This window comes from Lagenorhynchus albirostris, chromosome 7, assembly GCF_949774975.1.
Source record: "Lagenorhynchus albirostris chromosome 7, mLagAlb1.1, whole genome shotgun sequence".
NCBI lineage: Eukaryota > Metazoa > Chordata > Mammalia > Artiodactyla > Delphinidae > Lagenorhynchus > Lagenorhynchus albirostris.
Genome location: NC_083101.1, coordinates 64,765,208 through 64,788,729, shown reverse-complemented (window position 1 = coordinate 64,788,729; position 23,522 = coordinate 64,765,208). Strand labels below are relative to the sequence as shown.

The following is a 23,522-nucleotide window of genomic DNA, read 5'->3' as shown; positions in this document are numbered from 1 at the left end:
TTTATTTTTATTTTTTTTGCTTTTTTCATATTTTGGTTCAGTTTTAAATGGGAAGTGTCTGTGCTTGCTGTTCATGGTTGTATCCCTAGCACATAAGAGTGCATGACACACTAGGTACTTTGGGAGGGGACTCAGTGAAGGATGAAACACAATTTAAGATCAGCTTTTATTACTTTTCAAAATGCTTTCTTTGCTACATTTATTGGGAAACTGGGTGAACGTTAATGGTTAAATAAGACAATTCTGGTGATATAATTCTGGTACAGTAAAAATATTAAAGGATTAATTCACATCAGAAGGCTAGTAATAACTACCAACACATTTAAAAATGTACTGGCTACAGGATAAAAAAATTTTAGAAATCCCTTGAAGATTATTTTGAGAGATAAACATTTGAGGTTTAGCAGCACTTTACACTGTACTACCTACAAGCTACCATTCTACTAGGGAAATAAAATTTAGATGCATTTAAAATACAGTATGGGCCCAAACCCACATCCTATCGAAAAGGCTTATGCTTTCCTATCATTGTTTTCTATACTGCACGTTTTGCATTCGTTAGGACTGCCTATTTCTTAATAGTTCTTGGTGCTTTAAATTTAAAAGAAAATAAATGGGGCTTTCTCATATTACAGTTTCAAGGAAAAGGAGACTGCAGGGCCCCTTCAGCAAGGTTTAAGAGGCCTACAAGCTGCACACCCGTGCAACCACCTCATGCTCCGATTTCATCTATGGGTTTTTGTACAGTTCTTTTTTGGATGGTGCAAACCGCGCAAGTGCAGCATTAAAAACCTCTCCACCCTGGGAAACGATGCAAGAACATGCAGCTTAGGCTGCCAGATTCTCTCCAACACACAGCCAAGGGCTGGAGGCCCGTATACCCGCCCCCAAACCCCGTCCACAACAATCGTTTCCTCCCTCCCCGCCTTTTACATACAGTACACATACAAATACACACACGCAGAGCAGCCAACAGGGGCGGGCCGGGCCCGACCACTCCGCAAACCGCAGGGGGGAGCCACAACGGGCCAAGCTGTTTGCTCCCCCTTCTTTGTTCCTTCTCACTCTTATCTCTCTCCATCAGGCTGCACCTGTTAGGAAAAAGCGAACTTGGGGATCTAGGCTCTCCTGAAGTCCCGTTTCGAAGCCACATACCTTCAGCGGGTGTTGCGTTATCCCCCCTCCGTCGGCTAGCAGTTGGTCCCGCCCCAGTGCTAGCGGGCGCGGAGCTGGAGCCGCGCGGGAGCAGCGCAGCGACGGCGGCGGCAGCGGCGGCGCGGTTGCTATTCGGAGACGTTGAGACGCCTCTGCGGCAGCTGGTGGCGCAGGTGGCTTGCGTGGACGCGGGCAGAGGCGGCCGGCCCGCCACCGCAGCCTCAGCGCCCGCGGCCCCGGCAGGTGAGCGGGCGGCGGGGACTCGCCCCGCCCCCCCCTCCGGTGGCCTCACTCCTGGCTGTAGCGGGGAAGTGGCCGCGGCCCGCCCGGGAGCAGAGGTTCGGCCCGGGGCTGCGATCGTAGGGAAGAAGGCTGGGGGAGAGGCCGTGTGTGGCTGGGAGGGGAACGTTCCCTTGCCTTTTGCCATCTTTTTCTTCCCCCCGACCCCCCACCCTCTTGGGGCTTAAGCTTGGGAGAAAAAAGCCAGAGGAAAGATGGGGCGGAAGAAACGGGAATTCGGGGCTGAGAAGCATCTCTGCCTCAGGTGGTGGCGTCTTTTCGGTCGTCGAGCGGTGGACCTTGCGAAGCCTGGAGGGCTAGCTCTCGGGCTGCGGAGGCCGCGCACTCGCGCGGGAGGAGCGGGAGGCGGCTCTCCCCTCACTCTCCCACCCCCTCCCCACCCCTCCCCCTCCTCCTCCCCTTCCCCCGTCCCTCCCTTACGGCCCCTCCCTTCGGGTTTCTGAGCTTTAACCGCCCTCCATGCTCTCCCTCGCAGGCGCGTCGGGACACCCCGAGGCATCCTCCCCCTCCCGCCGCCGCGGGAGCCTCGGCTGCCGTCCGCCTTCCCGCATCCCCTCGCAGTCCGCACCGTCACACCTCCTCCCTGTGCTCGGACCCCCGGCCTCGGCCCTGAAACATGACTCGCGATTTCAAACCTGGGGACCTCATCTTCGCCAAGATGAAAGGTTACCCTCATTGGCCAGCTCGAGTAAGTGATTTTTAGCCTTCGCGTTTAGCGGTGCTACATTCCTCAGAGGCCTACTTCCTATACCCTCTTCTCTTAATTTTTTTTTCTCGTGTCCTTTCTCTCCCTCGCTTTCACTTAGTCTCATTTGTAACCTGACCTTTTATTTTAGTTTTTTGCCCACTAATCTTCCATGTAATTTAAAAATTCAGGTGTTTATACATACTTAGGTATTTTCCTGTGGTTTGTTTTTGACAGACTTTGGCAGGTTTTCTTAATATGAAATATTTCAAGGTGATGCCATTAGTGTCCCATTGTAGGTGAAAATAATCAAGTATGGATTTTGTGTTTAAAAATTAAGGGAACAGGCATTTTCTTAACTTTGAGTAAAATGCAAAATACCAGTGAAATCTATGCCAACTATTGGGTGTTAAAGAGTTCTACGTGATTAAATTAACATAGGTATTCGTTCCTGTTTTATGGTTGATGAGACCTTCTGGATTGACTTGTTTAATACGATAGAGGACTGGATATTCTTGAAAATTTTACAATAAGGTAGCATCACGGAACGTCTAGAAAGTTTATTTTCACGTTTTTATTGGTGAAGTTTGCCTTATGACCTTGAAGAAGTTGTTTTACCTCTGATTGTTTCCCACAGGCAAAAGGAGGAGTAGACCCATATTCCTGGGTTCACATGTAGTGCAGAGAGGTGATTAAGGACTGAGGGTTTTTTGTAACATTTAGGAATTGAGACTGTCTAAAATATCTAAGTACCATTTTCAGAAAAAGATCTTTTAGGTTATGGTAGGACTCAGGTTCTAAGGTAGTGATAGAACCTAGCAAATGTTGAGCTCAATTAGATTAGTAAGCTCAAGGTCCTTCTTAAATATAAACATGAGATAGTCTAAAGTTGTAATTTCCACTAATTTACTCTTCATTGAGGACTGTATTTCTTAAAGATAATTAAATCCTGTAGTTTTAATTATGTCAGTTGGGAGGAAGAGTAACCATTGGTTACAGAGAATCATGGAGTGAGTTGCTGAGTGCTATCCAAGTATAAAATATTCACTGTTTCTTAATTTTTCCCATCCAGCTCTTTACAGACTCAGGTTTACTGGTTTCCTTCCCCAGCCTGGAAAGATTTTTTTTTTTCCCTAGTCTATTAAATCTACCTTTTCAGTGGAGTCTTACTGAAACAATCCTTGATCATAATTCATCTGTATATTTGATACTTTATTTCCTTTGTGATAACCTTTTATTTTAACTCTTATGTGCATTCTTTGACCTCCAGGTAGTTTGTAAGCTTTTCCAGAGAAATAGATACAAACTGAATTTCCTTATTACACACCCTCCCAATCCTTAGTACATAAATCATACGCTAAAAAACACCTTACTTCATGTTTAAGTAAAGAGCATAGGGAAACTGAGCAGGTTTAAGGCCCCTGCAAAATACTTTTTTGTGGTTTTAGCATCATTTATTTTGAGGTGTTATAAAATCCGAGCATATGGGGTACATCTTTATTCAGATTTCTATGCGACAGTGCAGTTAAAAACCAAATGAAAATGTTTTAAAAATTATCTACTCTTCTAAATCATCTTCCCTACATGCTTCAGTCTGTTAGGTGACTAAGAATGCTAATAAAAGCAAACCTAGAGTAGCCTTAGGAGGACCAGAGTATTTTCTTTCTTTCTTTAATAAATTCTATATTTAACATTTTAATTTGGATTGAAATGGGAAATTTTAGTCTCTTTCCTTTTCCCTTTTTTTCTTAGAAGCAGTTGAACTTAGTTTTGATATTGTCTGTGTCTAAGAATTATGTTCCTTTTTCTGTCTTCTCTCCAATCTTACGAATTCTAAGTCTTTGCTTTAGAGAGTTTAAAATATGTATTTAAGGTCTCAGCTGTGAAGGTGACAATCATTGTTCCAGTTTTGATTTTAATGCTTTCTGTCTGTGTATCCCAGGCTTCATTACTTTTTAAGTCTTGCACATTCTTGTAATCCTGTATCAGTAGTAATTGTTTTTAAAGTCAACTTAAAAAAATTGCCTAGCATTTATTAAACTCTTTAGGTGCTAGATATTTGCATAAACTTTTAAAGCTGTTTGCTGGCAGAAAGCATATGAGCTGAGGTGACAAATATATCCCTTATCTTAAGGCCTCTAAGGATTTTCACAATTTAACAATTTGTCACAAAGCCGAAAAGACAGTATAATCTTCATATAGGTGGGGAAGTTAAGTTCCCAAGGGTGTTGGGTGCCAATGATTCTTATTGATGTCTGAAACCTTCAGATTGCCAACATCACCCTCATGGTCTTCTCTTAAACATGATAATGCATGTGGAGCATCATAGGTCTGCTGGTGGTCTGTTCCCTTCTTAATAGTCAACTGATTTTTTAAATTAAAGTGTCTTTGAAATTATGAAAGTTCTGAAATAGAAATATTATTATATAGTTTAAATAAATAAGTAATGAAGTAGAAATGTTAAATTCTGGCCAGATACTACTGCCTGATGGCCTTAACTCTGGTAAGCAAAAGTATCAAGTATTACAGATGTGTTATACATAACAGTACCTGATACTTTCTTCCTTACTTAATTAGAAGTATTAAAGTATTAAAAGAGAAATGGAAAAGGAACAGGTAACCTCATGTGATTCAGCCATGTAGGTCTAAGATCTTTTCAGAATATGTGTTTCAGACTTGGAGAAATACTGTTTTAAACTTGTTAATGTCTCCTATATTTGGATAGCCTCCCTGCGGAAATAGAATTTAAAATTTTTGAATAGGTTCAGACTCTCTTATCTGGAATTCTTAGGGCCAGATGTGTTTAAAAATTCAGAACTTCGGGATTTTAGAAAGGTAATGATGGTACATATGCCATATATCTTGCTCCTAGTAGGGTCTGGGATGGCACATGGTAATCTAACACGATATTTCTGTGGAGAAGCATCACTAGAAATGCTAGGTGGATAAAAGAAATGATGGAATAGCTTCAGTGTCAATCCAGGTTTTGCTACCAAATGAGTTTTGAGAGAAATAATTGGTTTTCAGAGCTTTTTGGGTTTCAGAACTGGAGGTAAGGGATTGTGGACCTGTAGAACTGGTCCATTTTATAGCAGATCCCTTTTGGATGTCCTGTTTTCAGTTTATTCTGATGTGTTTAGGTGCGTATGATTTAAAAGATTTTAATTTTTCTGATCTTTTTTTTAGGTAGATGAAGTTCCTGATGGAGCTGTAAAACCACCCACAAACAAACTACCCATTTTCTTTTTTGGAACTCATGAGACGTAAGTCCTTTTAGCTCTAAAAGCAAATCAGAGTTAATTTAGCACGTTCATTAGGCATATAATGAAAAACAAGTAGAGATTAATTTAGAGAGAAAATAAAGTAACAGGAGATGTTAAAATCATCTTTGAACTTGGAAAAAAATCTTCAAGTTTCCTTTTAAAATTTATTTTTATGGTAGAAAAATTAGACACTGTAGATTGAACTTTTATTGAAATGGATGTCCTTAATCATAAAAGAAAGATGTACATTGGTCCTCTCATCAATCAGAAGAATAACTGATGGATGAAAATATGTAAGGGAAGTTTTAACAAGGCATTCAGTATTCATATTTAGTATAATTAGTGCTTTTCATGACAGCCTGGCACCCTATTTTAGGCTTTGATTTTAGCCACACAAATGGTATATTGTGGGAAAGGTGAGAAGAAATCTGGATAGTTCCTTCTGTGTGTATTTATATGGTCCTGAGAGCCACTGTTACTGCTCTGCTGCCCCTGGTGGATTTGTGGGCAGAGAACTGATTTGGTGAAGCAAATTAATTTTTCAAAAATTGCAAAAAAAAATTTCCAGTAGAATATTGAACTGTTACTTCTGGGTACAGAGGATTACTCCAGGGGCTATCTCATTAGTTTTGAAAAATAATATACTATGTGCCTGTATTTTAATAGCCTTACAAGTTGTATATAACCTCGTTGATTTTGAACTTTAAGTTTAGAATTTGCAATAATTTTGGTAAAGTAGATTTGTTTACCTGGGATCAGGTGAAATAAAACTGGTGGTACTCTAATTAGAATTATGTATTCCTTAGAATGTGTACAGTGGCAACATTGGTTTAATGTTGCTTAGCTACTGTATGAACTTTCACATAATTTTAAGAAATAGCTTTATTAATATGTACTTTACATCATAAAGTTCACTTGTTAAACTATATAATTCAGTGGATTTTAGTATATTTATTTCCATAACCATTAGCAGTCACTCTTCATTCCCTCCCCCTCCAGCCCAGGATACCCACTAGTTCACTGTCTATTTTTGCCAATTCTGGACACTTCATATTAATTAATTAATTTATTTTTGTTGTGTTGGGTCTTCGTTTCTGTGTGAGGGCTTTCTCCAGTTGTGGCAAGCGGGGGCCACCCTTCGTCACGGTGCGCGGGCCTCTCACTATCGCGGCCTCTTGTTGCGGAGCACAGGCTCCAGACGCGCAGGCTCAGTAGTTGTGGCTCACGGGCCTAGTTGCCCCATTCATATTAATGATATCGTACAATGCCATGTAATTATCTGCTTTAAAATATAGTTTTGAGTCCAGAATTGTATTGGCCTTCACCGTAATTACTTTGAGTTGGATCCAGGTATATTCTCTGAATATAAAAATTCAATTTGTAAAAAAATGATGAGTTTCTGATTCTCTGGGATAATCTGTTTAAAACTCTTCCATAAATTTAATAGAGAAAGGTATCTTTTAATGAAAAACTGTGTACTCTCTATATGAGTAGGGGTTTTCAAAGTGTGGTACCAGGTCAAGCTGCACCCCATATGGGAACAGCACATGGGAACTTCAGATAGTAGGCATGCAAATTCTTGGACCTTACTTGAACCAGAAGCTGAGGTTTGGGGCCCAGCAGTCGGTTCTAACTAGCCTTCCAGATACTTCTGGTGCCTGTGAAGTTTGGGAACACTTTATCAGAGTAAAGTGAGTAGACATTCCCTAGAATTTTTATGTATGCTTATAGTACCATAGAACACATAGTTAATTTTTATGCTAAATTTAGAAGAATGATCATCCCTTCCCCAACATTTAAAAATGAGGATTTTTATGTTGTAAATATCTGTGAATTATACATCAGAACAGACTACACCAAATAATTAAATTTTCATAAGCATTGTTTGGTTAATAACAAAACAGTGGTATTAAGTGGTTAATGAAGACAGTGAATTACTAATATTCAAGAATTAGAATATATTCAGGAAATTAAAGTATAACTTTAAAATTAAGCTAATGGGGCTTCCCTGGTGGCACAGTGGTTAAGAATCCGCCTGCCAATGCAGGGGACATGGGTTCGAGCCCTGGTCTGGGAAGATACCACATGCCACGGAACAACTAAGTCCGTGAGCCACAACTACTGAGCTTGCGCTCTAGAGCCGGCGCTCCACGACAAGGGAGGCCACCGCAATGAGAAGCCGGTGCACCGCAGCAAAGAGTAGCCCCTGCTTGCCTCAACTAGAGAAAAACCCGGGTGCAGCAACAGAGACCCAGTGCAGCCAAAAATAAAAAATAAATTAAAAAAAAATTAAGCTAATGATAGTAAATTTTCACTTCAAAATGCACTTGTAATTTTTGTGCATTAGTGATCTCATAAGTACACCATTACCTTTGGAAAGGCGGTGCTGTTGTATCTATTGGCCTGGTGACTTAACTTTTTGGTATTTAAGGTTGATTTTTAGAAACTAGATCTCACTGATTATTTGCCTTTCCCCTCCCTCAAAAGTTGGGAGGGCAGTTATGTGAACCTTTCAATTTGGAATTTGTTTAAATGGGAGTTTTTTCTAATAGCCTGTAGTTAGGGAGATGGGAAAGGAAGAACATAGAAGAAGAAATGGCAATTTAGAAAACTGTACTTATTCATAGCTTATTTATAGATTAAGTTTTTTAATTGTTAATTTGGAGCAGAATCCTTTTGTAATTGCATTCTTTTCCTGACTTGCAACCATCTGACTTTTCATAGTGTTTTATACCTTTCACAGTAAATTCATCCAGCCAAGTTTTGAATATTAGATAACAATGAGCCCTTATGTATACCAAACATGATGGTCTACTAGGTATCTTAAAACTAATATATTCAAAACAGATTCTTAGTAAATGAGACAAGGATGCAGTGCTTTGCTGGAGGCAAAAATCGTGCTGTCATCCTTGATTTCCTATTACAGTCTTTTCCCTTCCTCCCCACATCTAGTCAGTTAGCAAGTCTTGTTCTTTTCCTTTAATGTGCATTCTGATCTTTTTTCCATCTCTTCTATACCACTTAAGTTCATACTGCAGTTAGTTTTAGAAATAGTGTCCTACTCCTATCTTTTTTTTTTAAATAAATTTATTTATTTATTTTTGGCTGCATTGGGTCTTTGTTGCTGTGCGCGGGCATTCTCTAGTTGCAGCAAGTGGAGGCTACTCTTCATTGTGGTGCGCGGGCTTCTTATTGCAGTGGCTTCTCTCGTTGGCGGAGCATGGGCTCTAGGCACGCAGCCTTCAGTAGTTGTGGCGTGCGGGCTTCTGTAGTGTGGCTTGCGGGCTCTAGAGCGCAGGCTCAGTAGTTGTGGTGCACGGGCTTATTTGCTCCGTGGCATGTGGGATCTTCCCCGGGGCAGGGCTCGAACCCGTGTCCCCTGCGTTGGCAGGCGGATTCTTAACCACTGCGCCACCAGGGAAACCCCCTAATCCTATCTTTGTCTCAGTTTTCACTCTTAATGTATAGTCAAAGTGAACTTGATATTCCAGTCAGATCATGTCATTTCTCTGTCCAAAACCCGTCAATGGCTGCCTTATTACAGACAAAACTCCGAAGTTTTGTCAACAAATGCTATTTATGAGACCCTATATGAACTAGTCTGTGTTTACCTTTCCAACCTCATCACGTTTTTTCACTGTTACACAAATATATTTCATCTTGTCTCAAGTCCTTCTTGGCTGTTTTCTCTGTTGGGAAAGGTATGTCTTCAGATTTTCAGTCATTTAGATCTTAGCTCAAATCCTCCTTTTTATGCTTTTTCTCCATTGCACTGATGACTGAAATTTTTTTCTTTTCCTTCACCCACAAGTGAAAAGCTTGGAGAGCAGGTACCTTGTCTATCTTGTTTGTCATCATTTGCTTAAGTGCCTGGCACATAGTAGCTGTTAAATAAATGTTTGGTGAGAGATTGACAGCTTTATGACCTAGATAAAATCATTTATGGATTATGAATTTGCTGTCCATTAGCTAGCATTTGTATAGTTTTTAAGACAACTGATCGTAAGGCTGTCTTTGAATCCTGCCATATATCTGCTGTATGACCTGCTGTATGGCAGGTTACCTAGCCTTGTGTCCTTCCCTTCCTTACTTGTAAAATGGGAATAATAAAATATTCGACCTCAGAATTTGAGGTGCAAACAAGATACTACATGAAAGATGCTTAGAACAGTGCTTGGCATGTATTAAACACTAAGCATATGTCAGCTATTAATAGTTAAAGGTAACGTTGCATATTATTTTTTCACGACTAATACTTGTGTTTATTAAATTGTTTGCAGTGCAGTTTGAGTTTTGCTGACTAATCACCATTGCTAATTGAGGGAATACTCTCATCTAAGGTCTATTTATTTCTCTAAAGTCAAAATTTTAAATGAAGATGGTGTTTTTGCCGCTTTTATCTCCTTACTGCTCTTGTCTTAATTCAAAGATGTTAGATGCACAGTTCTAGGAACCTTAAAAATATCCATCACAGGCTGTTTCAAAACCTGCCTAATGTACAGTTTTAGGAGTGAAGGTGAATGGGGGAGGTACTGCTTGTTGGTCGGTTTTTTGGTATAACCTGTCCACAAGAAAGGAATAAAGAAATGAATCATAAGGATAGGATTTTATTTTCTTCTACACTAGTTTTTCTATACAGTTTCTGTACTACAGACATCGCTGTATGTGTTGGTGAGGGGCTTGTACGGTTTCTCATGAGCCTTATATAATGAGAGGAACTGTTTTTTCATCTCTATACTGTCAGGTTCGTGGCACATAGTAGATGTATCAGTTGTCTGTTGCATCATCTTCTATTATAAAATAGTGTGTGCTATTATAAAATCTAGTTTAAAACAGTATGTTTCCTATTTTGTGATTAATAATAATAGAGAAATGAAACAGCAAGTTAGAATCAATGTTTTAAAAGGTAGACGTTTCTGTATTATAATATGACTTGGCAACAGTTAAATGAGTTTTGAGCTTCATGTCTTTAGCTCTGATAAGCATTCGCATGCCATTTTTTATATGCAACTTTGGTTTGCTTTAAAGGAAAGGTTCTAGGTGTGTGATAACTGAGTTTTGTGAGACATATATGTGTATGTTTTCATGGGTATGTACATTGTTTCCAAAAAGTGACTTTAGAGAGAGAACTGCTTTTCTGTTTACTTACATTCTGTGAAAATTGGGATACACAGGAACACACTTACAGTCTTCAGGCATAGGCCACATAGGAAACACACTTGCAGGCTTTAAGTTGCTTCACAATTATAACATTAGTACTGTAGTTAATGTTTTGCTGTTTTCTTAGGACATTTTACATGAGCTTTGATCCTTGTGGGCTTTGACATTGGTATTTGGAATGAGTTCATACGTATAGGGATATAACATCAATAGTTTATTAGTAGATATTTCAAAGACTATATTACAGTGGTTATAGGAAACCCTGAAACCTTTTTAAGGGAACATTGTACAGAGTGGAGGCTATGCTGTTTAATAGCTAGATAACCTTGCCTGTGTCAGTTAATCTTTCTGGGCTTCAGTTTTCTAATCTTTAAAAGGAGGATCTTGGTGATCCCTAAGTGTTCCTTTCAGCGCTGGAATTTGGTGGGTAATATACTTTGAATTAATGTATATCTTTTCATTGTAAAAATTTTAAAAACAATGTTAAAAGTTCTCTACAAAGGAAACAGTCATTTTTACTACTATTTTTTAGAAACAACCCCTAAACCTGTTACTGTCTTAGTATATTTTCTTTGAGATTTATATGTCATTTAAAAATGGAATGCTTTGAAGAATGAATCAGAGCCATAGCCACATAAGGTTGTGCCCTTGGGGACTAGTGCTGGCTGTTTAAAAACTAATCTGCGCCCTGTGTACCAAACCTGTGGGATTGCATCCCTGGGGAGGATTCTTTGTGTGTGTATGTGTTTTCTTCTTTTTTTAAATTGAAATGTAGTTGATATATATTGTATAAGTTTAAGATGTGTTGATTTTGATACATTTATATATTGCAATATTACCACCATGATTTGATATATTTATATATTGCAATATGATTACCTGCCACCATAGCATTAGCTAACATTTCCATTAGGTCCCTTAATTAGTCATTTCTTTTTTTGTGGTGACAACATGAGAGGATTCTTTTTTCATCCACCATAGTTTTTTGAGTCTCATTAAGGAGCTCTGTAGTCTTGAGCATATCATTTGAGCCAGCAGTTCTACTTAGAATTTATTAGGAAGATACGTGAAAAGATTGAGCAATACATTATTTACTGTAGCTGCATTTTATAATAGAAAATTTGATACAGAAAATGGTCCAACAATAGATAAATTTTGGGAAAGCTATTCAATGAAATAATATTTAGCTGTTAAGTAATTGTTGACATGAAAAGATGTTCATTATAATTTGAGAAAGTATTTATGGATGAGTATGTATCATATCCATTAAAATGACATGTTTATATCTGTATATATGCAACAAACAAGTGGGTGAAAACAGTGGCTATCTGTAGTTGGTAAAATTCTGGATCATTTTTGTTTTCTTTGATGGGATGTGGTATTCACTGAAAAATATTTTTTTTTGAAAAATATTTTAACAGCTTTGTTGAGATGTAATTCATATCCCAAACAATTAATCCAGTTAAAACGTACAATTCAGTAGATCTTAGTATATCCAGAGAGTAGTGTAGACATTAGCACAGTTTTAGAACATCTCCATCATCCCAAAAACAGACCCTGTACGCATTAGCAGATACTTTGCATTTCTCCTTTCTCCCTCCTGTCTTGCCATATGGAACCACTAATCACTGCCTGTTCTGAGCATTTCATATAAATTGAACCAGACAATATGAGGTCTTTAATGACCTTTTTTTCTTTTAACTTAGCATAATGTTTTTGTTTTTGTTTGCGGTACGCGGGCCTCTCACTGCTGTGGCCTCTCCCGCCGCGGAGCACAGGCTCCGGACGTGCAGGCCCAGCGGCCACAGCTCACAGGCCCAGCCGCTCCGTGGCACGTGGGATCCTCCCAGACCGGGGCCCGAACCCGTGTCCCCTGCATCGGCAGGCGGACCCTCAACCACTGCGCCACCAGGGAAGCCCTAGCATAATGTTTTCAAGGTTCATCTATATTTTGTAGCATGTACTTTGTCTTTACAGTATTGCCAAATATTCCATTGTATTGGTCTGTATTTATCCATTCATCAGTTGATATTTGGATTGTTTTTACTTTGGACAAATATAAATAATGCTGCTATGAACATTTGTGAGCAAGTTTTTGTGTGGACATGTCTTTTCTGTAGGAGTGGAATTCCTGGGTCACATGGTAACTGTGTTTAATCTTTTGAGGAATTGCCTGGCTTTTTTTTTGTTCGTTTTTTGGTTTATTTGTTGGCTTTGCTAGCTCTTAGTTGCGGGACATGGGATCTTTAATTGTGGCATGTGGGATCTAGTTCTCTGTCCAAGGATCAAACCCAGGCCCCCTGCATTGGGAGTGTGGAGTCTTAGCCACTGGACCATCAGGGAAGTGCCTGCAAGACTTTTCAAATCAGCTGTGCACCATTTTATATTTCTGTTAGCTATGTGTGAAGATTCTAATTTCTCTATATCTTTGCCAAGACTTGTTATTGTCTTTTTTATTACAACTATCCTATTGGGTGTGAAGGTGGTATCTTATTCTGGTTTTGATTTACATTTCACTGATAGCTAATGACACTCAGCATCTTTTCATGTGTGAATTTTTTTTTTTTTTTTGCGGTACGCGGGCCTCTCACTGTTGTGGCCTCTCCCGTTGCGGAGCACAGGCTCTGGACGCGCAGGCTCAGCGGCCATGGCTCATGTGCCCAGCCGCTCTGCGGCATGTGGGATCTTCCCGGACTGGGGCACGAACCCGTGTCCCCTGCATCGGCAGGCAGACTCTCAACCACTGCGCCACCAGGGAAGCCCATGTGTGAATTTTTTTTTTTTTTTGTGAATATTTTTTTAACCATCTATATATAACATGAATTATTTAGATTTGCAAAGGTCTTCTCTCAGTTGGAAAGGCATAGTTATTTAATTTTTGGTATATTGATAAACATGTAAATTTAAGTATGACTTATAATATGAACATAATAGTAAAATAATAGAAAGTAGTGCTTGAAAACCTGACTGGAGGAGGAGCAGGGAGAGAAGTTTTTTAAAACCTATTCTGCAAAATTAAAAATAAAGGTTAACCAAGTGTAATAAAAATGTATATGTAAAACAAGGTGGTATGAATAAGACCAAATATAAGTGACTACACTATGTGAATAGAATTCTCTGTTAAGACCTTTTGATTGGATTAATCCTATTAAACTACCTGTGTCGTATTTTCTGAGACAAGGCTCAAACAAGTCACGGCCAGGTAACAATATAATGTCACAAAGAAAGCAAGAATGGGACCGTTGCTGTCTGATAAAAGTAGAATTTAAAGTCAAAGCATGAAGAGGAGAGAAGGATACAGGCATTCCTTAGCTTTGCATAGTTCTAGTATGTTTAAATTTTGGTCACCATGGTTTAGGTAAACAGCGCCAGTCCCCGCAACAATGTTTCAAATTTCACTTACTCAGGAATACTAACTAACTATGTAGACTACAAAATTTGTTGCTAGTTCTTCAGTCCACAAATCAAGATGTAAATAACAGATGCATAGCATGTCACTTTTTTTTGAAGTTTCTTGGTGATTGGTCAGTGTGCATCTGTTTCTCACTTCAAGCATATATAGCACAATGTGTAGTAGTGTTGTTGCCTCTTTGTCTTTCAATGATATACCCACCCAGGTTACATTTAAAGAAAAAACAAGATGGGGAATCGGCCAACAAAGAAACTGATAATGCCAGAAGTGAAATTTGAATTGAATGTAAATGCAGTTATAGAATAAATATCCTTGTGAATAATAACCTTGTGAATGTAGATATGCTGTATATAGGGAGACTAGATACACAGCCAGAGCAGCTTAGGGAAGGCAAGCTTATCAACATAAATGAGGAAAGTGGTTGTAATAAAAAGGATGAAGATGTCTCAGAGGAAGTGACACCAACAAAAAGCATTAAAGATATGCCATAACATTGAAAATACAAAAGACAAAATGTTAGAAACTGATCAGATTTAGAAAGGAGTATGACACATTGCCTTAGGCATAGAAAATATGCTTACTCCGTGTCATAAGTTATGTGATCAGAAGGGGCAAGCACTGTTAAAACTATTAAGTTTTTTACAAAGACATGAAACACTTTAATCTCAATGTTTCTAATGTTTTAAATTACAGTGTACTAAATAATTAGTATTAGTTTTACTATATTTAAAATTTCCTTACACACTGTCAGTAATAGTGCATTTAGTGTTTTGACAATTTTTGAAGGTTTTGGAACAATTGTAATTTTTCCCATTGTTCAGTAAGATTGCCTTGCACAGTCAATTTTGTGTTCTCTCATTGTCATACAAAGTGAGGACTGCCTATTTTGGGGAAAGAAAAATTATATAAATTGAACTGTCAAACCTTTATATGCTAAATAACATCATGGTAGAATCAGTTTTCTCTTTTGAATACTTTTTTGGTTTAGAATCATGTCTAAAAATGACCCATGTTTGAAGTTTTAAGACATTTTTCTGCAATTTTATTAAGTATTTAAGGTCCCTTCCACTTCTTCAAGTTCCTGATGCCACCAGTTTTGAACCCTTTGGGGATTTTGAACTATACATTAGGGTACTGGCTCGCTTTCTTCTATATTGCTGTTTAGTATCCAACTTTCTTAGTCTTCCCAGCTTTCAAACCTGTTGATAATGTCCTTTGTCATCTTTAGCCTTATGAGTTATGGGGTTTTAGGAGAGAGAATTGCTTTGCTCTAACTAGAAGTATGTTTTATTTTTGATGGTGTTTTTAACTCGAGCCATCTACTTGGAATTTGAAGCTGATTATGCAGGAGGAATTGCTTTACTGTTTTAATTAAATGTGTTAAATTTTCTAATTTTAGATTATGGGTAGGAATGAATGATGCCTAGTAAAAGTCTGAATTTTTAGATCAAATGCAATCATATAGCAATGATGATTTAAATGTGCCTTAACTGATGTGCAGTTAAAATACATGGATACTTTGAGTATTTATAAATTGCAGAACTTAAATAATAAAGCTGACTTATATGCATTTGATTATATTTAAGTAGAGCCCTAAGTCTCTTTTTTATTGAAATTTTATCTTAAAGCCTTTTAAAATATTCTAAACTGGAATGTGAGCTATAGTCATTAGGTCCCTAATTCTTAAAGAATTTCAGCAGATATGGAATTTGTGATAGATAATTAGTAATTAATAATCTTAAATTGTAGCATATTTTAGAGGAAATGAGTAGTAATTTGATTTTCCTCTTGCTTTGGAGAATACATATATATCAGCCATTATAGCAAAAAACTGGTACATTCTCTGCATCTACCTTTATAGGATTGACAGACTTCTACAGAACTGACTGACATAGGGAGATATATAATGGGGCTGTTTTGGGGATTATATCTAAATATATATGTATATATACACACAAAAAAATAGTTGTCATCATTCACGGGTTCCATATTTATTAATTTGCCTGCTCACTAAAATGTATTTATAATCCCAAATCAATACCTGTGGTGCCTTCATGGTCATGTCTGTGTGTGAAATGGCAAAAAATTTGAGTAACTTGATGCACACATTCCTAACTGAGGCTGAACCAAGGCCATGCTTTACCTTGTTTCAGCTCTCATATTGTAAACAAGTGTCCTTTTTGCAGTCTGTGTAGTGCCACGGCTTTTGTATTTTTGTGCTTTTTCTTGGTCATTTTGCCGTTTATAATAGCACCCAAATGTAGTACTTGAAGTGCCATTTGGTGTTCCTAAGTGCAAGAAGCCTGTGCTTTGCCTTATGGAGAAAATATGTGTTATGTAAGCTGTTGGCTCTGAGTTCAGTGTTAATGAATTACCAGTGTATATTAAATAAGGTGTCTTTAAACAGAAACACATAAAACAATGTTATGTACTGATTGGTTGAAAAAATGTTGTGACCAGAGGAACCTACCCTGTATTTACCCTGGAGCAGTGGTACAGTATTCCTTAATTCAGTGTTCATGGTGTTCATCATTATAGAATATAATTACCATGAATACAAGAATTGACTCTAATATATATGTGTGTGTGTGTATATATATATATGAATGAACAAAGCAGTTACAACATCTGATTCCCTCATTGAATAAAGTAAAAGTCTTAACATACTTATTTTCTAAAAATCTACATGTATGTATATACAAATATTAAAACATACATATAATATACCTTATTGACAATGTTTTGAGTTGTATATTCCAAACTACTTTGTAGTAAAACTATATTTAGAATGCATTTAAATGTATAGGTTAATGCAGTCTTGTGACACTTTTTCATTTTTATGCATTTTTATAGTAAAATCTGTAAAATTATAGCAAAATTTACCATTTTACCATTTTTAAGTGTGCAGTTTAGTGGCATTCAGTACATTGACATTGTCGTGCAATTTGTGTGGTTTTTTTTTCAATTAGGATTATGGATCTAGGAGTTTGTGACTGAATTTAATAAAAGCATTTGGAATTAAATATTATTTGTGACTACCTTTAATTTATGTATGATTTTTAATGCGTTTTAGATTAAGAATTTTTGATAATTGCGTTCATAGGGTAGTGCTATTTAATCACTTATATTTGAGATTGCTTTACACTCACATTTCCCCCCCCCTCCTGTTTTAGTGCTTTTTTAGGCCCAAAGGACATATTTCCTTACTCAGAAAATAAGGAAAAGTACGGCAAACCAAATAAACGAAAAGGCTTTAATGAAGGTTTATGGGAGATAGATAACAATCCGAAAGTGAAATTTTCAAGTCAACAGGTGCGTCATATTACGTAAAATTTAGTTTAGTATTATTTACTCAGTTTTGGAGAATAATCACCATTCTAGCTACAGGAAAATGATTGAAGAGCCTTATAAATTTCAGATTAAATTGTTGTTATTTGTGAGGTTGAACCTTGGACTTTTGTATCTAGATAACTGATGAAATTCTTGCCTTCGTGGTCAAATAGATCTCAGAAAACTGGGAAACACTCAGTTATTTAAATCCTGATTGAGGGTTTATTTAATGTATTGAATTTAAAGTCACATGTACTGTTTCCTTAAATTCAGGTTTAATAACTTGAAGGGTGTGTTTTTTTCTCATTTTAATTTCTAAATCCATAAAATTTATTAGAATATGAACTTCATGTGGGTTAAATTAAATATGTGACAAAAATACTTATAGCACTATGCAAATTATACTTATTTTTGGTTTCTAGAAGAGCAACCTTTAAACTTTTTTTATTCTGTTCTGTGTGTGTGTGTGTGTGTGTGTGTGTGTCTCCAGACTTGAATTAGTAAAAACTAGGATGAGTATGAGTAAACCTAAAGAAGGAAATAACACACTGAAAATTTTGCAACTTTCTACCTTTAAATCTATTTAATTTTTAGTTCTTTGCATGTACCATGCTTTTTTCTCGTGTTTGAGAACTCTTCAGATGCTGTTCTGTCTGGAACATTGAAATCTTTCATTGATGTTCCAGGGCTGCATTAGATGATCCTAAGTGCCTTCATTATCCACCCAAAAGTTATTTGTTACAGTATTCATCATATCACATCATAATTGCTTCTGTACTTGTGTTGACTGCCACAGGCTTATTAGTTCCATAAACAAGGAAGTTGTATGTGTCCTGTGTGCTGTCATTCTTACACGTGTGGAAGGAATAGTTACCCACTAAATGTTGCACAAATGTAAGAATGGATGAATGGTTTCCCATCCTTATTGCCTTGGGAGTCCAAGGAGACTGAGTTGATTGTTTCCTGAAAATAACATTTTGTAACTTAAATTGGATCATACATCCTATGATTGTGCTTTCAAGGTCGTTTTCATCCTCCAGATTGCCTAGCATAGTCACTTTATCCTTTGTTCCTATCTACCTACTTAATCTCCAGGTAGTTTTCACAGTACATACTTGGAATTTTCCATTTCACAGTGAAATTTTTCGTTGGTTGTGTGCATAAAACCCAACAATTTTCTGTTCTTAACAAAAGTATGAATGATTATGGTGGTGTGATGTACTCTGTGTTCCCAGCCCAGACATCCCCAGTGGCACATTCCTGTGGTTTGGTGCAAGCATTGATGCCCAAGCCTATACAAAAGAAACAACAAAAAAAAATTGGCCATCATAATTTATAAATATTTCTATCGTGCTATAAGTAATTTTGGGCACATTTTTACATTTTTTATATACCTTTATAATTTGTGGGTTATCAGCATTGCCTTTCTTTACAGAAAAGGAAATGGGTTTACAGTTTAAAGACTTGCCAAAGGAAACAGCTAGAAAGGTGCACAGTTTGGATTGCAGTCCCTTCATCTTGTAGATTGGGAGCTTTACCCTCACCTCCCAATGTATACTGTGTTGCCTCTGGTATTCATCATTTTGGTTAGTTTTATGAAAATCTAGGGACCCTAGGTTACATGCTTAAGTATCTCATATAGGGGTATTTTTAAAATTTAATGATTACTGGACTCTCCCACTCAGCGTCTGTTAAATCAGAATTCATTTAAGTTTGGGTCTCAGGAATCTGCATTTTAAATAAACTAAGTTTGAGATATAGATCAATAAGAGTCCTTAAAGTTGTGAGATATATATCCTTTGTTAAGGCTGTTCGTCTTAGAGTACATAGGTTAGCTTCTTTATCCAGAATATTTCAATAGTTGAGTACAGTGTAGGTCTGTGCTCCTCTAAATCACCTTACATTGTATCTTGTTGGGCATTTGCTGGTTAGAACATCAGAATGGTATTCTTTGTAATTGTACTTTTAATTTCTGCCTCACCATTTTATCTGCTGAGATTGTATGCATCAATTGCAGGAATATAGTTCCATGTAAGACTTTCCTAAATAAAATAGTAGCATTTAAAACTTTTCAAAATTGTGTATATTAAAAGTATCCTGTGCAACAGAAATGAGGGTACTTTTCTAGCTTTCTTACAAACAGGCTTTGATTTTTCATGGGTACAAAATTTTAAAGTTGGCGTAAAATATTATTTTGTGAAACTAATAGACTTGATTGTTTATAGGCATCAACTAAACAATCAAATGCGTCATCTGATGTTGAAGTTGAAGAAAAAGAAACTAGTGTTTCAAAGGAAGATACTGACCATGAAGAAAAAGCCAGCAACGAGGTGTGTTTAATTTCTCTTGCATTCTAAACCCATTTTGTTGTAAGGAAGAATTGTAAAATGAGTTGATTGTGGCACAGTAGAAAGCAATCTTTAAAGTGGTTGAGTAATGAATGGGAAAATATTAAAGGCTTATTTGCTTGTGTAAATATTAAATATAGTATTGTAAAATAATTTTTGCATCTTTAAGATGCATGGGTATTTTTATTTGAAGTTACGTTGCTGTGCAAAATATGAGGTACAACTGGGAGAGTAGCTTACTGTTTGTTAGGAATATTTTTAAAGTGAGGTATTGTTGGATGGATGTACGGGAAAGGATATTGAACCGAAGTTTTTAAAACCTAGATTTATTTCCAATTCTGTATCTGATTATCTGAGTGGGGATACTCATTTAGCCTTTCTAGGCTTCATGAAGTTGTTACTTGATCTCCAGAGTCCCGACCCTCTTAACATTCACAATCCTAAAACCGAGGATTCTACTGTAGAAAGAGTGTTTTGTAAATTTAAATAGACAAACCTCCCAGTGTACGAGCAAGTGTGACTTTTATATTTGATCTGACAGAGGAAAGCTTTTTTTTTTTTAGGTGAATATACTGGTGATAACTTCCACTTTATAATGAATTAATGTTAAGACTTTTAATGTTTATAATTTCAAAGGTCAGAGAAGCAAAACAAGTTTCCATAGTACTTTTAGTGAAACGTGCTTGTGATTTTTAATTTAAGAAATTTTCTTTCAGGCGTGGCATAATTATCAATTTCATCTGTTGTGTTTTGTTTTTTTTTAAGGATGTGACTAAAGCAGTTGACATAACCACTCCAAAAGCTGCCAGAAGAGGGAGAAAGAGAAAGGTAATTCTACTGCTTAACCACAGAGATCTTAAAAGAATTTTTATTTTAGTTGGATTGAGGGAGTGTAGATAATGAAACGGTACCATTTAATTTAGACTTAGCCCTTCACTCTAAGTCCTTTAATTTTTTTAAAGGATAGGTTATGTTGTTCACTTATCAAAGCTATGTTTCTTTTCTTAGTGATACAGCACCCTTAAGTTGAATGGTATACAAAATAAAACGCACCAATTTTCATTCCTTTTAATGATGCTGTCTCAAGTTTTCTCTAAAAAATGGATAATATATATACTCATAAGACTGTTGAGAGAATTAATGAGTTAATACATGTAAAATATTTATAATAAATCCTGGTACATAGTGCTTTGTAAGTGTCCATTATTATGTTGTTATTACTTTACAGCATTGTTGCATGAAATGAGAGTATGTGACAGTTTAGGACAAAGTACCTCTTATGCTTTTAATTAGTGTTTCTTCTTCCCTATGTGAAGTTTTGTTCATCACTCCTTTTTCTGACCTATTTATGTCTCAGACTGTTATTATATGACAAAGCTACAAAGAAAACAAGAGTTCAGTCTTTAAAAAAATTTTTTTTGTAGTATTCTGAGTTCAGTGTCTTATAAGGAAGTAAAATGAAAACAAATAATTACAGTGGCTTTCTATTCCCTGTGGGGTGTCTGTGAAGGGGCTGTGATAACTTTAACAAGATTTTAAAAGATAGGCAGAATTTTAGGCAGATGAAGGAGGAGGAGAGGAGCATGTGAGGCAATTACAGGGGCATAGGGAGAATTTTGCTTCAAGCATTTCCAGTATTGCATTTCAGTATTATCAGACCATAAAGTTTGAGGGAAACAAGTACAAAAAACCCCAATGTGTTACCCTGAAGAACTTGAACTTAGAGAAGGGGTGGGAAGCCACTGAATCATTTTAAATTTCAGGTATTTCTCTTTTTAAAGCAGTGTGAATGATGGGGATTGGACTGGAGCAGTGAGACCAGTTCACTGATAAATTCATTCAGAATTTTGGTCCTCACTTCACTGGCCCAGACAGAAAATCAGCAGCAAATAAGGAAGATAAGGTCTCTGTACTTACTGAACTTATATTTTCGTTGAGACAGACAATAAATACATAAAACAAGAGAATTAAAATGGAGAGCTATGATTGGGACTTGGTAACTAAATTATGAAAGGCCTTTGAAAAGAGTTAGCATGACATTTTAGTGGTGTAGATGAGAGAATTTTAAGAGCACCTAAGGAGGTAAAGTTAATAGTTGATTGGAAGTGGGTGTGAAGTGAGGGGGAGGTATCTAGGATGACTCAGGGTGTCGGCTTGGATGACTAGATTATACACTGAGAATGCAGGAGATGTTTTGGGAGCAGAGGCATGAGGAGGAGGATGTGAAACACCTTTGAGAATTAGACTGAAGATGCATATTTCTCTGACACCAAAGGGGGGAAAGGTAGAAGGTACAGTTGCAGTCTCTGACATAAAGATAGGATTTAGATAGGTAGTCAAGGGAGAAAGTTTACTGAGAAGAACGCAGAAAACCAGAATCCTGAGAGATTATAATGGCGATGAAAGGCTGCCTTGTAAAATTATGGCTGAGAATGAACTGTCAGGAGAAAAATCTAAGAGAGGATATCAAGCTGAACAAGGGAGGAGAGAATTTTAAGAATGAGGGAGTGGTTAGTAGTATCCTGATGCAGAAGGGGTCCAATAATAATTGACAATTAGGATCCCCCAGGATACCTTAAGGTCAAATGGTAAGAACAGATGAAGTAGGTTAAAGAATAAAATGTTTAATGTTGAAATTACACTGTGCTTTTGAAATCTTTGAAGGGGAGGAGAGAGAATGCAGCAACAAGGATTTGCATGGTTAAGGGAGGGTGTTAAAAGTGGAAAAATATAATAGAGGCTTTAACACTTTTTCTTTGCGAAACCAGGAAAGATCAAAGATGTGGAAAGAGTATAAAATTACTGTAAGTTAAGAATAATGCTGGGTGAGAGAAAAGGGAGGACACATTTGAGGGAATTGACTTGATGGGAAAGAGATGGACATTTCACCTTTTTTCACATTGAAGGGAAGGATGGGCAAGACTTACAAACTTCTAGGGAGACTTGGAAATTAAGGGAATCCCTTCCTGCTGGCCTCAGTCTCTCCCTTCTCCCTCACCAAATTCAAAGCGAGACTGCATATGTGGTGTAAGGCAGAAAGAAAGGATTGAAAGTTTATGCTAGAGAGAGAAGGAAAGGGCATGACAAAAGACAGGGTAAAGGATTAATGGATGGCTTTGAGATCACAAATGAAGTTGCATAAAATGAATGCATGTTTGTATAATGTTTTTTCAGCAGGGCTCAGCAGCAGGGAATAATAGAGCAGGGAAGGTAGAGTTTTATAGTAACTCTGTTGGAGATTTGCGGGACAGGTGCAGCAAAACGAGAATGCAGATGAATAGTAGTTCCATGAGGTTTTTGAGGGATGGGGGGGCCTTTATGTAAAGTTACGAAGGGAGTAGAGCTAGAAAGTGGGGTAACAGATGGGGAGAAAATTTGTCAAAGTCTTAGAGGTCTCAGTGAGATAAAGTAAAATATGGAAGAAATTAATCTAGAGTCAATATTTGCATTTGAGATATTTAAATATATATGAAATAACTTAATAGTCCTTTCTCTAGATAAAATATTTCTTTGAGTTAATATTTTCACGAGGAATGGTTTTGACTTGCATGATTTTGCTGTAGTAGTCAAGAATATATGTCTATGGAAGGGCTGTATTTTTGCTTCGTATAGTGTTTATTTATGGCATTAGTTATTGATGACCTTGTTACCTCTTATTGGTATCTCAAAAAGATTCATACCTGTAATTCTTATGCGATGTCATGATTTATTTCCAAAAGTTGAAAGTGTAATTGAAGAGGGGATCTTTTTGCACTGAAGAGTTCATCAGTTTGATCTGAATTTTGGAGAACTTTTGCCCTCTTAACTGCTCACCCTCCTAACTCAATAGAAGAGCTCTCATACAGTCTTGGGTTCTCAACCTTTGGTAT

General features: G+C 37.1%; 1 protein-coding gene across 6 annotated transcripts in view; it reads left to right on the top strand.

The window, feature by feature from the left end:
- The first annotated feature begins 1,230 nt into the window (after positions 1-1,230).
- Positions 1,231-23,522, top strand: part of PSIP1 (PC4 and SRSF1 interacting protein 1) — a 41,866-nt gene continuing 19,574 nt past the window's right edge. For 2 of the 6 annotated variants that reach the window (XM_060155097.1, XM_060155095.1), the window contains exons 1-6: positions 1,231-1,398; positions 1,931-2,143; positions 5,327-5,403; positions 17,149-17,287; positions 19,531-19,635; positions 20,419-20,481. In XM_060155097.1, coding sequence (XP_060011080.1) covers positions 2,072-2,143; positions 5,327-5,403; positions 17,149-17,287; positions 19,531-19,635; positions 20,419-20,481 — 456 coding nt within the window. In that variant the 5' untranslated portion in view covers positions 1,231-1,398; positions 1,931-2,071. Of the gene's footprint in view, positions 1,494-1,930; positions 2,144-5,326; positions 5,404-17,148; positions 17,288-19,530; positions 19,636-20,418; positions 20,482-23,522 lie in introns of all 6 variants that reach the window. The other 4 variants (XM_060155098.1, XM_060155100.1, XM_060155096.1 and 1 more) reach the window with 3 other exon arrangements.